Source organism: Ranitomeya imitator, chromosome 5, assembly GCF_032444005.1.
Source record: "Ranitomeya imitator isolate aRanImi1 chromosome 5, aRanImi1.pri, whole genome shotgun sequence".
Taxonomy (NCBI): Eukaryota; Metazoa; Chordata; class Amphibia; order Anura; family Dendrobatidae; genus Ranitomeya; species Ranitomeya imitator.
The window spans coordinates 277,480,145-277,499,457 of record NC_091286.1 but is presented as its reverse complement, the minus strand read 5'-3'; the positions used below and the strand labels follow the sequence as shown (position 1 = coordinate 277,499,457).

The window sequence follows — 19,313 nt, the reverse complement described above, 5'->3', positions numbered from 1 at the left end:
GGGCTCAGGGAAGCCCGCAGGGAGCCCCCTCCCTGCGCGATGCTTCCCTGTACCGCCGGCACATCACTATCATGTTTGATCGCGGTGTGCCGGGGGCTAATGTGCCGGGAGCGGTCCGTGACCGCTTCTGGCACATAGTGCCGGATGTCAGCTGTGATAGGCAGCTGACACCCGGCCGCGATCGTCCGCGCAGCCCCCGTGAGCGCGGACGATTGCGTATGACGTACTATCCCATCGGTGGTCATAGGGGCCCACCCCACCTCGACGGGATAGTACATCTAATGTCATAAAGGGGTTAAAAGACCTTTCCCTTTTATTTTGGCGCCCAGGGCCACGGACCGGGTTGCTTGCATCATGACCACCCATTTAATTGTGACCGGATCCGGTACCGAGTACCCCATGCCCTGTCAGGCGACACACAGTATGATTATAGCGATATCACATAAAAATAATAATAATTTTTTTTAGCCCCTTGACAATATGCGCCATACATACACTGCGCATGTCATGTCTCCCCTTTGATGTGGGGTCCAGCGCTGAGCCCACACGTTTCCCAGCACATGTCAGCTGTTTTCAACAGCTGACATGTGCCTCTAACAGCTGTGAGTAGAATTGCAATTAACCTACGGCTGTTAACCTGTTAAATGCCGCTGTCAATATTTGACAGTAGCATTTAACTCACAATTACTGGAAGCTTTCCCGAAATTCCTCACATTGGTGAACCAGTCACGTAATCGTGGATCACCAATGGGTTGGCATGAAAACCAGAGGTCTTTAGTAGAACTTTATGGTTGTCATTGCTGGATTGCTATGAGCGTCACCTGGTGCTCGGCGCTCAAAGCAAGTGAGCATTTCTGCTGTATACAGGCAATCTGATCATTCATCACCTGTGTGTAGCGACTGGGTTATCGCAGCTTCTAGCCTGCCATGGAGACTTTTGAAGCATGCAAAAAGAAAAAAAAATCAAACATATACATATTCAGAATCGCCCGATCTATAAAGATATAAAAATAATTAATCCAAGGGTAAACGGTGTAGTGAAAAAAAGTAAAACCCCAGAATTACGTTTTTTTTGGTCGCCGCAACATCGCATTACCACCAAAATGGTATAATGAAAAATATGATCTAGGCATGCAAAAAATAAGCCCTCACCCTTACACCAGATCCTGAAAAATGGAATCTCGGAAAATGCTGCAATTATTATTTTTTCTTTAACAAACTTTGGAATTTTTTTTCACCACTTAAATAAAAAATAACCTAGACAAGCTTAGTGTCTATGAACTCATAATGACCAGGATAATCTTGCTGGTAGGTCAGTTTTAGCATTTGATGAACGTGGCAAAAAAAATCCAAAAAACAGTTGTGGAATTGCACTTTTTTTGCTAGTTCACCGCACTTTGATTTCTTCTCCCATTTTTGAGTACACTTTATGGTAAAAGCAATGGTGTCACTCAAAAGTGCAACTTGTCCCACAAAAAACAAGCCCCCACACAGCCATATTGACAGAAAAATAAAAAATTTATGGCATAAGGGGAATGAAAAACAGAAATGCAAAAATGAAAAAGGCTTCGTCATGAAGGGGTTAATATTCTGGTGCTTTTACACAATAAAAATTATTTCATAGAAAAATATTTTTTTTTGCGTTGTTTTATTCTGAGAGCTACAGCTTTTTTATTTTTACGCTGAGGGAGTTGTATGGTGGCTTGTTTTTTGCAGAACAAGATGATGTTTTCAGCCATACTATTTTTATTTATATTTGTCTTTTTGATCGTGTTTTATTTCACATTTTTTTAGCGGTTCCAGATGCAGTGATATCAAATATGTGTACTTTTTTTCATAAAAATATTTATTTTTGAGTACAATATATTTTTATTTATTTTTTTATTATTCTGTGATTTTTTTTTATTTTTTGTAATATTTTCTTCACTTTTTTTCACTTTTTGTTTAACTTTTTTACTTCGTACCACTATGAGACTTTCACTTTTTGCAGTCTGATCATTTGTAAAGCATACTGTCGTAAAGCAGGAGCATGGTGTTGCAAGTTTACTAGGTTTGGTGAGCCATATGTCATCATGACAACATCGGGTCACCATGGCAATGATCGGCTCTTTGCGATGATTTCACGGGGCGCAGGTTGGATGGCAGAGTGGCTCCCTAACCATGCATGCCTGATAAGTGGTGTGATCGATATCAATTGGGGGGTTAAAGTGCTGGGAGCAGTGCAGGCACTGCTCCTGGTACTGAGTGTTGTGTGTCAGCTGTCAGAATGAGCTAACACTCGACGGCGATCAGAAGCTAAAATATTCTGTATGGTCCAGTTAATGCTACATTGATTGAGGGACCTACACGGGTTGGCTCACAGCAGTGACACACTAATATTGCTAATATTGTGAAGTACTGCAGTGGCATTAAACAAGCGCTTCCGGCAATCGTGCTGGAAATATGCACACTGGTGACCCGTCACGTGATCGCAGGTCACCGGTGTCCGGTGTGTTGGCATGACAACCGATAGTCTCCTGGAGACCTCTATGGTTGTAAGGCCGCCGTCACACATGCGAGTTTTACGGACGTAAGAGCGCAGAATCTACGTCCGTAAAACTCGCAAAAAATACGGCACAATTATTCTCTATGCCCCTGCTCCTATTTGCCGTATTTTACTGATCAGTATTATACGGCTTTCTACGGCCATACAAAATCGCAGCATGCTGCGTTTGTCACCGTACTGCGCAAGAAATACGCCAATGAAAGTCTATGGAAGCGTGAAAAATACGGATTACACACGGACAAGCAGTGTGACTTGCGAGAAATACGCAGCGCTGTTAGAGAGAAAAGCCGGTAATTCAGTGCGGTGTACAGTAAAATCACACTGACAGCTTACAGTAGAATAGGTAGAATAAATGTGTACACATAGAATAGGTATATATATATATATGTCAGTGAGACACATATATGTATATATATTAATATTTATTCCAGCGCTAGACAGCTTGAAAGCCGGTAATTCAATTACCGGCTTTTTCCTTCTCCTTCCTAAAACCCGACATGATTTGAGACATGGTTTACCTAAAAATTACCTAGAAAGCTCCCTGGCTTTCTAGGTAATTTCCCACGATCTATGAACAGCCAGCAGAGGGCGCCTCACCGCAAATGAAGCTAAATATAGATCATTGATCTATTTTTAGCCTCATTCCCTGGGGTTTTGCAGCGAGGAGCAGCCTGCATTAGCACAGCTCCTTGCTGCAAAATGTTTTAACCCCTTCAGAAGGATTTACATCGTTGGACGTTACAGATCTGCGGAGGGTAAGTATATTGTTGGTTTATTATGTTTTTTTACTCACAGAACGAGGGTCTTCAGTGACTGGATTGGGCGTTGAATAAAATACTGCAACAACCATTGTTTTTATTTCATTAAAATAATTTTTTAAAATGTGTTTGTGTTTTATTTAACCCTTTACTAGTATTGGATTAATAATGGATAGGTGTCATAATTGACGCCTCTCCATTATTAACTAGGCTTAATGTCACCTTACAATAGCAAGGTGGCATTAACCCTTCATTACCCCATATCCCACCGCTACACGGGAATGGGAAGAGAGTGGCCAAGTGCCAGAATAGGCGCATCTTCCAGATGTGCCTTTTCTGGGGTGGCTGGGGGCAGATATTTTTAGCCAGGGGGGGGCCAATAACCGTGGACCCTCTCCAGGCTATTAATATCTGCCCTCAGTCACTGGCTTTACTACTCTGGCGGAGAAAATTGCGCGGGAGCCCACGCCAATTTTTTCCGCCATTTAACCCTTTATTTTAAGAGCTAGAACGGCCAAATTTTGCAGATACACACTACTGACATTAGTAGTGTGGAATCTGCAAAAAAAATGGAGAGAAGACATGGTTTACTGTATGTAAACCATGTCTCAAATCATGTCGGGTTTTAGGAAGGAGAAGGAAAAAGCCGGTAATTGAATTACCGGCTTTCAAGCTGTCTAGCGCTGGAATAAATATTAATATATATACATATATGTGTCTCACTGACATATATATATATATATATATATATATATATATATACCTATTCTATGTGTACACATTTATTCTACCTATTCTACTGTAAGCTGTCAGTGTGATTTTACTGTACACCGCACTGAATTACCGGCTTTTCTCTCTAATATATGTGTCTACTGACATATATATATATATATATATATATATATATATATATATATAGACAGTATATATATATTTTCTTTTCTTTTTGGGACACATGGATCACTTCTATAGCGGTATGTTGGTTTTGCTAGCCTGCGAGAAAACCACGCAGTACGGATGCCATACGGATTACATACGGAGGATGCCATGCGCAAAAAACGCTGACACACCCTGCCTACGGAGGAGCTACGGACCACTTTTTTCGGGACTTTTCAGCGTATTACGGCCGTAATATACGGACCGTATTGTTTTACGCTGTGTGTGACGCCGGCCTTAGTGCTGACTTGCTGTGAGCGCCACCCAGTAGTTGACGCTCATAGCAAGTGATTAATTCTGCTATATAGAGGTGATCTGATCAATCTATTGGGTTGTGGCAGCTTCTAGTTTCCCATGGAGACTATTGAAGTATGACAAAAATAAAAAAAAAGTTTTTAAAAATACAAAAAAAATTAGAAAAATAAAAGTTTGAATCACCCCCCTTTCACCTCATTCAAAACAAAACCAATCTCTCAATATAAAAAAATTGAGCTGATCACTAAACGGCACAGTGAGAAAAAAGTCAAAACGTCAGAATTACGTTTTTTTGGTCGCCATGACATTGCATTAAAATGCAATTATGGGCGATCAAAACAACGTATCTGCACCAAAATGGTATCATTAAAAATGTCAGCTTGGCATGCAAAAAATAAGCCCTCATCCAACCTGAGATCATGAAAAATGGAGTCGCTACAGGTATCAGAAAATGGCGCAATTTTTTTTAACAAAGTTTGGAATTTTTTTTCACCACTTAGATGAAAAAGAACTTAGACATGTTTGGTGTCTATGAACTTGTCATGATCTGGAGATTCATAATGGCAGGATAGTTTTAGCATATATTGAACCTAGTAAAAAAGCCAAACAAAAAACACGTGTGGGATTGTACTTTTTTGCAAGTTCACCGCACTTGTAATTTTTGTCCCGTTTTCTAGTACACACCATGGTAAAACCAATGGTGTTGTTCAAAAGTACAACTCGTCCTGCAAAAAACAAGGCCTCACACGGCCATATTGATGAAAAAATAAAAAAGTTATGGCTCTTAATTCTAAGTTATTTTAAGTTATTACCCTAAAAAATACATTAAAAACTCACACAAAAAAACAACAGATAAACAGTGTTGGCCACCTCGTTCCACTCTATTACCTACAACGCCACCTCTATCTCCACCTCCTCCGCAACCTTCCCCTTCACTTGGACCTCCGCCTCCTGCTTCAAGATTATTTTTTTATTCTATGTTATTTTAAGTCATTTGTCTATCCACATTTGTTTGCAGGGCAATTGTCCCGCTCTTAGCCTCCATTTTGCTTCCTTTTTTCAGCCCCTTAGCCACTTTACTATCACTATTTTACAGCCATTTTACAGCACCAAAGTTCGGTTCCCCATTGCCTTCTATTGGGTTCGGGTTTGGGGTAAGGTTCGGGTCAAGCTCTGGTGGCGTTGGACTTGGATTCGTCCGAACCTGAATAACCGGAACATCAATGGGTCCCCTCTTCACTACTATTTAGTCTTCTATTTCTGCATTTATTTCAGTAATTAATTCTAATAGCACTTATATCTTTTAATGAATTCATAAGATAAAATAAAATAAATACACAGCAACGTTTGAGCAGAAATTTTTATTGAGCAGGAGTAAATCGTACATTTATTGTTAGGTATTAATCTTGTAAACAATTCCACAGGAGGTAGAATAAAACATGTCCTGAGTGTGACAGGAGAATTCTTGAAAACGGATGCTCTTTAGGAATAATAAATAAGAAAGATATAATACAGATATTTATATATGTATATATTTACAAATAGACATTCATTTACAAGTAACTGTTCATCTCATAAGGCAAATAATATTCAAATATTATATTATATGACACGGTCAGTTGATACTTTACCTACAACACCTACCAAAAAAAGCATGAAAATGACCAACAGTCTATTTTAACAGTAAGTACTATGCAAAGGTTTTAGGCAGGTGTGGAAAACATGCTGCAAGAAAAGAATTACCTGTACTTTAAAAATAGAAGTTTTTATAGTTTATTGGTATCAATTAACAAATTGCAAAGTGAGTAAACATAAAAGAAAACTAAAACAAATGAGTATTTGGTGTGACTTCCCTTTGGAGTCCATTCGTCAAAACTTTTATGCCAGAAAACTGGCGAAAAAGCTTTAAAAAAGTTACAGAGTTGCTCAAAATTTTGGCAACTTTTGGAGTATTCATGCCAGTTTGAAACAGCTATGCCAAAATAATTATGCCTCTTCCCCCTTTTCCAATTCTTTAAAAATGCTGGTGTTTTATATGCCAGAGATCCTACTCCAGTGCCTAACTTGACGTGCATTTGTAGCAAGGCGCACATAGGCACACCGAACTTAGAAAATGTACCCAGTTCATTAAGTAGTGTACGCCTCTTAACAAATTCAGCACATTGTACTTCTGCAAGCCCTTCAGTAAGCCTGGTGTGTTATGCCATTCTTAATAAATCAACCTCTTTGTGTTTGAATCATCAATTCTTTTAGATAGTCTTGCACACAGTTTTTGAAAGAACTTGTCAGGAAGGTTGTTCAAATATGTTGGAAATTCAGATATTCAGTGGATGTTGGATTATGCAAATCCTTCTGTCTCTTCATGTACTCCCAGATAAACTCAATGATGTTGAGATCAGGATTCCATGTGGGCCAAAAATTCACTACCAATACTGCTTTTTCTTGTTTACACTGAAGATAGTTCTTAATGGCATTGGTTGTATGTTTGGGATCAAACAAGAATAAATTTGGAGCCAATAAGACACCCCCCTGAAGATATTATGTGAAGGATAACAATCTGCCAGTATTTCTCGGCCTTGAGGACACCAAATACCCAACTCAATTTGCTGGAATGAAACTCCAAACTTACAAAGAGCCATCTTTCACTGTTGTTTGCAGATTCTCATTATAATACTGCTCTCCAGATCTTTTTCAAGGAACAAACTGTCTTCTGTTATAGATAAATATTTCACATTATGACTCATCAGTTCTGAGCACCTGCTGACACTTTTTCTGAATCTCAGTTCCTATTTTTTTATGCATAGTTGAGCTACTAGGCCTTGTTTCCATGTTAATTCCTTTATGACCTTGGACGCACAGGTACATCCAAGGTCGCCTGCCTCCCTTTGATGTGGGCTCCGGCGATGAGACCTCAACTTTTCCAGCACATGTTAGCTGATTCCATCAGCTGACATGTGCCCCTAACCACTGCAGGTAGAGTCACGATCCACCCATGGCTGTTAACATGTCAAGTTCCAACAGTAGCATTTAACATACCGGTGCCATAGGCACGTCATAAACCCTGCCCATGCAGGAGACCCCTGTGGGTGTCATCACCAAACTGCTATGAGCTTAAAGGTAACCAGTCACCTGAATTTGGCGGGACCGGTTTTCAGTCATATGGGCGAAGTTTTCGGATGTTTGATTCACCCTTTCCGTACCCGCTGGCTGCATGCTGGCCGCAATATTGGATTGAAATTCATTCTATGTCCTCCATAGTACATGCTTGTGCAAGGCAAGATTGTGCAATACGTGACTGGGCAATATACGTAGCTGGGCAATATACTACGTGGCTGGGCAATATACTACGTGGCTGGGCAATATACTACGTGGCTGGCCAATATACTACGTGGCTGGGCAATATACTACATGGCTGGGCAATATACTACGTGGCTGGGCAATATACTACGTGGCTGGCCAATATACTACGTGGCTGGGCAATATAGTACGTGGCTGGGCAATATACTATGTGACTGGGCAATATACTACATGTCTGGGCAATATACTACGTGGCTGGGCAATATAGTACGTGGCTGGGCAATATACTACGTGGCTGGGCAATATACTATGTGGCTGGGCAATATACTACGTGGCTGTGCAATATACTATGTGACTGGCCAATATATTACATCACTAGGCAATATACTACGTAACTGGGCAATATACTATGTGGCTGGGCAATATACTACGTGGCTTGCCAATATACTACGTGGCTGGGCAGTATACTACGTGGCTGGGCAATATACTACGTGACTGGGCAATATACTACATGTCTGGGCAATATACTACGTGGCTGGGCAATATACTACGTGGGCTGGGCAATATACTACGTGGCTGGGCAATATACTACGTGGCTGGGTAATATACTACGTAGGCTGGGCAATATACTACGTGGCTGGCCAATATATTACGTCACTAGGCAATATACTACGTAACTGGGCAATATACTACGTGGCTGGGCAATATACTACGTCACTGGGCAATATACTACGTGGCTGGCCAATATACTACGTGGCTGGGCAATATACTACGTGGCTGGGCAATATACTACATGACTGGGCAATATACTACATGTCTGGGCAATATACTACGTCGCTGGGCAATATAGTACGTAGCTGGGCAATATACTACGTGGCTGGGCAATATACTACGTGGCTGGGCAATATACTATGTGGCTGTGCAATATACTACGTGGACATGCATATTCTAGAATACTCGATGCGTCAGAATCGGGCCACCATCTAGTATATATATATATATATATATATATATATACAGTATATACAGTTATATATATTTAATACAGAGCTAGATAGCAGAAAGCCGGTAATTCAATTGCCGGCTTTTGCAATCTCCTTATGAAACTCGACAGGATATGAGACATAGTTTACATACAGTAAACCATTTCATATCCGTTATATTTTTACATATTCCTTACTAATAATGTTAAAAGTGTCTGTGTGTAAAATTTGGGAGCTCTAGGTGTTAAAATAAAGGGTTAAATCACGGAAAAAACTGGCGTGGGATCCCGCGCATTTTTCTCCACCAGAGTGGGAAAGCCAGTGACTGAGGGCAGATATTAATTGCCTAGAGAGGGACCATGGTTATTGCACCCCCTGGCTAAAAACATCTGCCCCCAGCCACCCCAGAAAAGGCACATCTGTAAGATGCGCCTATTCTGGCACTTAGCCACCCTCTTCCCATTCCCGAGTAGCAGTGGGATATGGGGTAATAAGGGGTTAATGTCACCTTGCTATTGTAAGGTGACATTAAGCCAGGTTCATAATGGAGAGATGTCAATAAGACACCTATCCATTATTTATTCAATAGTAGTAAAGGGTTAAATAAACACACACATTATGAATAAAGTATTTTAATGAAATAAAAAAACACATGGGATTTTAATATCTTTATTGTACTCTCAATCCAACTAACAACCCTCGATCTTCTGAAAAAAATGAAAAATAAAAAAACAACATTATCCCATACCTGTCCGCCATACAGTCATGTCCCACGATGTAAATCCATCTAAAGGAGTTAAATAATTTTACAACCAGGAGTCTGCTATTGCAGATGCCCCTGCCTGTAAAAACTGGGGAATGAATGGAGTGCAGCTTCCTTGACTTGCGGTCCTGCGCCCCCTGGTGGCATAAACTCATATGAACTCTAGCTTGAGAAAATATTCAGAAAAATTCCCACGCTAGAGTTCATATAAGGCCGGTTTCACACGTCAGTGGCTCCGGTACGTGAGGTGACAGTTTCCTCACGTGCCGGAGACACTGACTCACGTAGACACATTAAAATCAATGTGTCTCTGCACATGTCAGCGTGTTTTCACGGACCGTGTGTCCGTTTGGAAAACACGGAGACATGTCAGTGTTCATGGGAGCGCACGCATTACACGGACCCATTAAAGTCAATGGGTCCGTGTAAAACACGTACCGCACACGGATGTTGTCCGTGTACAGTCTGTGTGCCGTGCAGGAGACAGCGCTACTGTAAGCGCTGTCCCCCCCGCGTGTGGTGCTGAAGCCCCATTCATTTCTTCTCTCCAGCAGCGTTCGCTGGAAAGAAGGAATGAATAATCTTTTTTATTTATTTATTTTTGTTTTTAAAATAAAGTTGCCGGTAATCTGCCCCCTCCCACCCCCTGTGCGCCCGCCCGCTGGCATTAAAATACTTACCCAGCTCCCTCGGCACTTGCATCCTCTCAGCATCGCTGCTTGTTCTGTACGAGCGGTCACGTGGTGCCGCACATTACAGTGATGAATATGCGGCTCCACCTCCCATAGGTTTTTCGCCGGGTATTGACATGCGAGACTCATCTGAGTTTCTCGCAGGTGAGTATGAGCCCTACATATAAGAATAATGATCATTATTACCTGTTTGGTAATTGGTATAGCCATACCATAAGTTGATTTAATTTAGATTTTTCTTTTGTTCATTCACTTTGAATTTTGTTAATTGACAAAAATACACCATTGACATATTTATATTTACAACATCTTAATTGCAGCATTTTCTCCACATCTGGTAAAAACTTTTGTACAATACTATATATCAGTTACACCAGATTCAGTGGTTTAGCCTAATGCAACACAACAGATCAGAACGGTTGGCAAAACAGCCATGAAGCTTTTTTTTTTCCTATTTACCTCTAGGTGATGGTCCCAGACCAAATCCCCCCTGTCAGATGAAACGTGATCAAGACACCAGATGGGTGACTCAAAAACGTATGAGCTAGAGAAGTGAAAATGATCATATTTTAAACAATGGGATCAGTTCCTGCATCAGTTTCCATACAGTATTTTTGCTCAATGTTGAATGGAAATGATGATGCAGTGGAAGACACACTGTATTAGATAAAACCTAAAATAGAAACAAAATGAACATATATTATGCTGTAAGTAAATATGCAAAAGCAATAGTGCATACAAATAACATTGGGTACTTAGTAAACACTGTTTTTTTTTTAAAAAAAAATGGTGCTTACTATGTACTCAAAGTTAATTATATGCACTATTGCTTTTACTTATTTTTTACAGCAGGGAATATGTTCATTTTGTTTCTATTTTAGATTTTGCCTGTTTAATGGATATTGTGAGCATGCTCCTATAATTTATATGTATGCCGACCTATACTCCAGTTCATTTTTTTGGTTAATATACTGTGTTAGATATATAACTAATTAGATATTATAGATATATAAAAAAAAAGATTATTATTATTATGTAACTGATGGTGCAGTGATACTGCAGTGGCACACATATTCAGCATTAGGCTGCCGTCACGCTATCAGTATTTGGTCAGTATATTTACATCAGTATTTGTGAGCCAAAACCAGGAGTGGGTGATAAATACAGAAGTGGTGCGTATGTTTTTATTATACTTTTCCTCTATTTGTTCCACTCCTGGTTTTGGCATACAAATACTGATGTAAAATACTAACCAAATACTGCTAGTGTGACGGCAGCCTTAGATGTATATTTTACATGAGGCCTTCAAACTAGGATGGTATTTTTTAGAGGTTTCCAACAAACTATACAGTAGAGGATGGCATGGGACTGCAAAGTAAACCAATAAGGCCATTGGGCTTTTATGATCAGTTGATGTGAAAGATCCAGAATCACAACCCCTATGCCGCATTTACACATCCATATGTCATGTTCGAGAACGGACCGTCATTCACCGACCTTCCATGGATCTCCTGACCCAAACTTGACAGCCTCATAGGCATATATGAACTGTTTTGCACGTGTCGAAAATTGCAGTAAATAAAATGCAGTTGTAGCGCTTTTGTGGTGGCCATAAGGTATGAGCATGGCCTTATCGAATAAATACTATGGGTGCATGTTAAATGGGAATTCAGTTTGGATGTCACAATAATTAGTTCCATTACTGTACTTGTTATACGTTATCTCAGCATTGTGCAACCTACATGAAGCAATTGTACACATTTCAAATTATTAAATTCGTCAGTGTTTCCCTTTGGGAATTCTGTTATTTGCATTATTCATGACACTAAATTATTTTTTCCCATTTTTATATCATATTAAAATGCTGTATTTAGGATGACAAAAATATAACTATAATGAAATCCATCAAGCCATCGAAAACAAAATTAGAAGGTTTGTAATACGACATTATATTGGAATCGTATGTTTCAATAAAATTACTCACATGAATTAAAGGAAAAAAAAAATCACAGGCCTGTTTCTGGAATGTGCCAGAAATATCTGAAAGATGAGGGTCTTTCAGACATAGAATAGGCAGAGATCTATTCCTAAGGTTTATAGGCAAAGATGGCAGATAGGTGATCTGATCACACATGAGCTGCTCTTCCTAATCCCTTATCTACAGGAGTTCCGAAAATAGCAGAACCAGCTGGGGTGATATGTTTTTTAGCATAACATTTCCTTTTAACTTTTCTCTTATGATTGTTATGTCTTATAAAACAGCAATTTCTTATTTTAATACAGTAAAGTCCCATCATGTACTCCCTGAAGCAGATCCCATAAACACTGTGTTGATTGGAGGCAAAGAGGACACCAATTCTCCGGCTTCATTGGAATCTATAGATCCTTGTCCGGCATATTGTCCCGACGATCCATACATGCACTGAGAATTAGTGCCAGATATTCCACTCTGCATATTAGAAGCTGTGAAGTAAAGGCAGAAGAGATTACAATTGGTCATTGTTCAGCAGTGTCTTGAAAGGGAATATGTCAGCAGGTTTTCGCTATGCAATCTGAATACAGCAGGAGATAGGGACTGAGACACTGAAACTATGTGTCACATATTAAAGGAAACCTGTCACCATGAAAATGCAATCCAATCCAGCCTTAAAAGGGAAAAATCCTGATCATCATTGGTAATGAAAATTAAAAAAACGACTAGTACCTCCGAACAGAATAAAGCTAGTGTGAAGAGGTGCATGTTGCTATGACAGCAAAATGATTATTATTACATAGCACCATTAATTCCATGGTTCTGTACATGAGAAGGGGTTACATCAAACTAGAAATATCACTTACATTAGACAAACTAACAATGTCAGACTGATACGGAGGGAAGATGACCCTGTCCTTGTTGGCTTACATTCTACAGGATTATGGAGGAGGAGACAGTAGGTCGGGGGTTGCAGTAGCTCAGATGGTGTTGGGGTGGCCGTGCGATCATTACAGGTTGTAAGCTTCTTTGAAGAGGTGGGCTTTCAGGTTCCGTTTGAAGGATCCAAATGTGGTGGATAATCGGATGTGTTGGGGCACAGAATTCCAGAGGACGGGGGATATTCAGGAGCAGTCTTGGAGGCGATTGGGTGAGGAGCGAATAAGCGTGGAGGAGAGGAGGAGATCTTGGGAGGACCGGAGATTACGTGAGGGAAGATAGTGAGAGATTAGTGTGGAAATATACGGAGGAGAAAGGTTAAGGATGGCTTTGTAGGTCAGTGTTAGCAGTTTAAACTGGATACGCTGGGAAATTGGGAGCCAGTGATAGGATTTGCAAAGAGGGAAAGCAGGAGTGTAGAGAGGAGAGAGATTAATTAGTCGGGCAGCAGAGTCAAGGATGGACTGGAGGGGTGCGAGGGTGTTAGAGGGTAGCCAACAAAGGAGGATGTTGCAGTAGTCAAGGTGAGAGATGATTAGGGCATGCACAAGCATTTTGGTAGAGTGAGGGTTGAGGAAAGGACGGATTCTGGAAATATTTTTGAGCTGGAGGCGACAGGAGGTGGCGAGAGCTTGGGTGTGTGGTTTAAAGGACAGGGCAGAGTCCAGGGTTACTCCGAGGCAGCGGATTACCTGGACGGGGGAAAGTGTGAATTCATTTATTGTGATGGATAGATCAGGTAGGGAAGATGAGCGATATGGAGGAAAGATAATTAGTTCGGTTTTGTCCACATTGAGTTTGAGGAAGCGAGAGGAGAAGAAGGAGGATATGGCTGATAGACACTCCGGGATTCTGGACAGCAGAGAGGTGACATCTGGGCCAGAGAAGTAGATGTGAGTGTCATCGGCATATAGATGGTACTGGAAGCCATAGGACCTTATGAGTTGTCCCAGGCAAAGTGTATAGATTGAGAAGAGAAGAGGTCCTAGGACAGAGCCTTGAGGGACACCAACAAAGAGGGGGCAAGATGAAGAGGTAGTATGGGAGTAGGGACCGCTAATGTGCGGTTGGTAAGGTATGAGGAGATATATCTTTCTGTGGTAATTTCCTGAAGAAGAAGCCATGAGCTTTGAAACGCGTTGAGTAAATCACCACAGTATTTTATAACTATATCTGAATCCATAATTTATGTCACAGCAGTGCGGATTTTATCCACATTTATCTATTATAGCAATGCAATCTTTGGGAGACAGAATGAAAAAATTAACAGTAGTGAAGAATTGGTTTTATTTATTTTTTATGCCTTATAAGTGATTAGGCAACTTTATTCTACAGGTCGGTGCTAGCACGGCGATACCAGATTTATATCAGGTTTTTATGTTTGGCTGCTGTCACACACTAAAAGATGCTTTTAATTGCAAAAAATTGCTTTTGCATCACTAAATTTTGAGAGCTATAATTTTTCTACATTTCAGCCAACAGAGTCATGTATGGCTTGTTTTTTTGCGGGATGAGCTGACATTTTATTGGTATCATTTTCGAGCACATGACTTTTTTTTATCACTTTCTATTCCAATTTGTGAGTCAAAATGAAAAAAAAAACAGCAAATAAGGAATTTCTTTTTTTGGGTGGGGTTTATGCTGTTCCTTGTGTGGTAAAATTGATAAGGCAGTTTTATTCTTCGGGTCAGTACGATTAGGCTGCCGTCACACTAGCAGTATTTGGTCAGTATTTTACATCAATATCTGTAAGCCAAAACCAGGATTGGAACAAATAGTGGAAAATTATAAGGGTATGTGCACACGTTCAGTTTTTTTCGCGTTTTTTTCGAATTTTTTCGCTATAAAAACGCATTAAAAATGCAGACATATGCATCCTATCATTTAGAATGCATTCTGCAATTTTTGTGCACATGATGTGTTTTTTTCCGTGAAAAAAACGCATTGTGGTAAAAAAGCAGCATGTTCATTAATGGGCGGCCGCGTGACCAATCACAAGCCGCGACGTCACCGCGACGTCACGCAAGGTCTTACAAGCATTGATTCTTAGGAAGGAAGGCTGCCGGAAAGAAGCAGGGCGCGTCCGAGGGTGAGTATATTCCTATTAGGTATATACTCACCCTCGGATGCGCCCTGCTTCTTTCCGGCAGCCTTCCTTCCTTCGAATCAGCGCTTGCAGGACCTTGCGTGACGTCGCGGTGACGTCGCTGCTTGTGATTGGTCGCGCGAGCGGTCACATGGGCGGCCGCGCGACCAATCACAAGCCGCGACGTCACCACGACGTCACCGCAAGGTCCTGCAAGCGCTGATTCGAAGGAAGGAAGGTTCCCGGTTAGTACCAGGGCGCGTCAGAGGGTGCGTATAGCGATATTTTTTATTTTAATTCTTTATTTTACACTTAAATATGGATTCCTATACCGATTTCTGATATTGCAAACATATCGGAACTCGGGATCGGAATTCCGATACCATATTCAAAAGATCGCCGACTTCATGGCCGACCCCACACAGGGATCGGGTCGGGTTTCATGAAACCCGACTTTGCCAAAAGTCGGCGACTTCTGAAAGTGGCCGACCCGTTTCGCTCAACCCTAATAGCTCATTTACATCTTTTTTTATATTTTGCCACTTTTACACAATAAAAACTATTTTAGAGAAAAAATAATTCTTTTTGCATCCCTTTATTCTAAGAGCTATAACTTTTACATTTTTTTAACTGATGGAGCTGTATGGTGGCTTTTTTTTTTGCGAAACGAGATGATATTTTCAGCGGTACAATGTTTATTTATATGCATCTTTTTTATTGCGTGTTATTCCACTTTTTGCTCGGTGGTATAATGATAAAGCTTGTTTTTTGCCTCGTTTTTTATTCATTTTTTATGCTGTTCACTAAAGGAGCTAATTAGTGGGACAGTTTTATAGGTTGGGTTGTTGCGGACATGGCGATACTAAATATGTGTACTTTTAATTATTGTTTATATTTTTTTCATTAAATTTTTTCTTGATTTTTTTATTATTTTTTTATATAAATTTTTTCAATTTCCTTTTTTTTTTTTCAATTTTTACTTTGTCCCACTATGGGACAATCATTTTTTGCAGTTCTGCACTGACAGTGAAAAACTTGCTGATCATGCACTGCTCATGATTAGCATGTTTCCTAGCTCTGTTGACCTAGATGTCATCATGACGACATCCGGTCACCACGGCAATGATCGAGACCCCACATCACGGCGCGGGGTATCCAATGCAAAGGCAGCCCTCTACAGGCAACCAGAAGGCTGCGATCATGTTCGATCACAGCATTTTGGGGGTTAAAGTGTCGGGAGCGATCTATGACTGCTCCTGGCACTTAGTGCCGTATGTCTGCGGTCAGAATCAGCTGACACCCGGCGACGATTGCCCGCGCACCACCCGTGCACTCAGGCAATTGTGTAGACAGAATAATTCGTCCCTGGTCAGATAGACCCAGATCACATGGACAGATTATTATATCTAATTTCAGAAAGGGGTCAAAGTATTCTTTATATTAAATGCAAGTAGAGAATAAACTATTGTCTTTGTTAATGATGTGCCGATGTGTAGACCTTTACCTTTCCCAGAATTTCTTTGTCAGATAAGGCAAACCGCATCGGCTATGATTGTAATGGCCATGCAGTTCTGTGGAACAAACAGTTGTTTTTGACCAGAATTAAAGAAGACCTTTTACCAAAATATTTCATAATGAGGTGGACACTTGATGTAACAGTGGCTCAAGGGAGGAATAAAACTTTTTAACTTTTTTTTTAAATTTTACCTCTCCATTATGGAAATATTTGCAATCAAAGTATTTGTGACCTAATGAGTTAACTTTTGTTAAGTCCAAGTGGGAGTTTTCAAATAGTGACTCATGGGTAGAAGACAACCAGGCCCCCAGTGAAAAAAACACTTGGACTTAACCAAAGTTAACTCATTACGTGTCACATACTTTGACTGCCAATATCTCTGCAGCAGGAAGGCGAAATTAAAAAAATAAGAAAAACATTGTATTCTCCACTGCAGTGCCTATTACGTCCTGTGTCCAGTTCAACATGAAAAATTTGGTGAAAGGTCCTCTTTAAGAAAATGATTGACTTATAACTCTCTAAAAAGAAGTGACTTTCCCTTACCCACTGAATTGCAACAATGGATAGCTGGTGATGTGTCTGTGTAGAAGGTTCCCATTTGCTTTCTTCCACTGTCATCTAAAATATTAAGTGGATCTTGGATATCATTAAAAGAATGTAAAGGTCGAATGGAACTAACGCTACTAATAACTGATACATGCTGATCAATCATTGAACCAAGGCGATGCGATTCAGAGTAGTTTAAATGGTTTCCAAAGTAACCTGCAAAACATTAAAAAGATAAAATGGGTTTAACAGCTTGTGTTAATTACAGTATATGAACACTGATAAAAAAAATTGCAATAAAATTTGAAGATTGCTATTTTAAATGCTATACTAACATAAAAGTAGTCTTATCATGTTTACACCTTATTAAAGGGAACCTGTCACTAGGTTTCGCCGATATTAGGTAAGGTCACCGCCTTTCAGGGCTGATATACAGCATTCTATAATGCTATATATCTGCCCCCAACCAGACCTATAAGAACTGAAAAATAAAATTTTTATACTCTGCTGTCTGGTCTGAGGAGTGTCACTCTTCTTGGTCTGGCGCTTCCCATCTTCTTACAATCGCTGTCCTCCTTCTTGGTTCATGTGTATGACGCGTCCCTGCATCATCCACACAGTTTCCCCGGCATCGAGCTACTGCGCAGGCGTACTTATCTGACCTGTTGAGGGCTGAGCAAAGTACTGCAGTGCACAGGCGCTGGGCCTCTCGGACCTTTCCCAGTGCCTGCGCACTGCAGTACTTTGCTATGCCCTCAACAGGGCAGATAAGTACGCCTGCGCAGGAGCGTGATGCCAAGCAGACAGTGTGGATGATGTAGGGAGGCATCATCCACACAAACCAAGAAGGGGGATGGCTTTGTAAGAAGATGGGAGGTGACGGAACAAGAAGAGCGACACCCCTTGGACCAGACCGCCCCACAGGTTAGTATAATAAAAGTTATTTTTCTTCTCTCATGGGTCGGGTTGGGGGCAGATGTACAGCATTATAGAATTCTGTATATCAGCCCCGAGAGATGGTAGTCTTACTTCACATTGACTAAAACTGGTGACAGGTTCCCTTTAAAGTTCCTGTGGGTGACATATTTGTCGAGAGCCACATCAGTCAAAGTAGAGGGTCACTATACTTCCCCTGCATTGGCCATTGAATAGGAAACATATCTCTGGCCGCAATTTCCTTCAGTGATAACAACTGATTACCAAGATGACTTCATTTCAAAAACTGGTAGTCTTCACTTTTCCATTTCTTACACAAAATAATGACAAAATGGTAAGGAAGTAGCAGTTTGGAAGGTGGTCCTATTTACAGGCTTTTTTGCTAATTGTACCCTTATTGTTGCAGACACTATCCAGAGCAAACAAAAGTAATGATTTTCCAGGAATACTTATTGGACAAGCTTGGTCATCCCTTTTTAAAACAACAGGAGTTATGGTCTATTCACGCATTGACTGAAGTAACATATCATGTTGGATATGCAGTCTGATCTGTGGACATCATGGTACAGACAAGAGTCTGAACAGAACGATATATAGGTTTGTTGGAAAAGATTCAGTATAATTTGTATTTTAGTCAATGGAATCCTTGGTGTTTGTATGCATAGGAGTCCAGTGGGCGGTCCTTATCAATGCGTGATAGCTGTCTCTGCATACACAGTCATACATGTAAGACTGTCAATCACTGAATAAAACTGTCCACTGGACTCATATATGACTAACACAAGATATTTCAATAAACAAAACATGTAATATGCAAAAATATATCTCAATCTGATCAGCTCCTCCTACTGATTAACATCCTGATGCAGGTCAGATACTATTTTCAACATTACGAATTCCCTTTAAATAGTCATTTTTGCAATCTCTGCATAAATCAATAATACAAGCAAATTCAAGAAGCTTTATAATGTCCAATTGCTAACAAACATTTTCATCCCCCACTTCAAATGAAGTTCATAGGCACAATTTTCAAACTTTCTGCTGTTTGCAATAAACCATTTAAACAAAAGATTAACTATCTCAACACAA

At 40.3% G+C, this 19,313-nt stretch overlaps 1 protein-coding gene across 1 annotated transcript in view; it reads right to left on the bottom strand.

Moving 5' to 3' along the window:
- Nucleotides 1–12,522: 12,522 nt before the first annotated feature.
- RFX6 (regulatory factor X6) overlaps nt 12,523–19,313 on the bottom strand; it is a 248,889-nt gene continuing 242,098 nt past the window's right edge. Inside the window, exons 18-19 of the mRNA XM_069726189.1 lie at nt 17,286–17,504; nt 12,523–12,692 (exon numbers count right to left, since the gene is read on the bottom strand). Of these exons, the coding sequence (XP_069582290.1) occupies nt 12,523–12,692; nt 17,286–17,504 (389 nt within the window). The remainder of the gene's footprint in view (nt 12,693–17,285; nt 17,505–19,313) is intronic.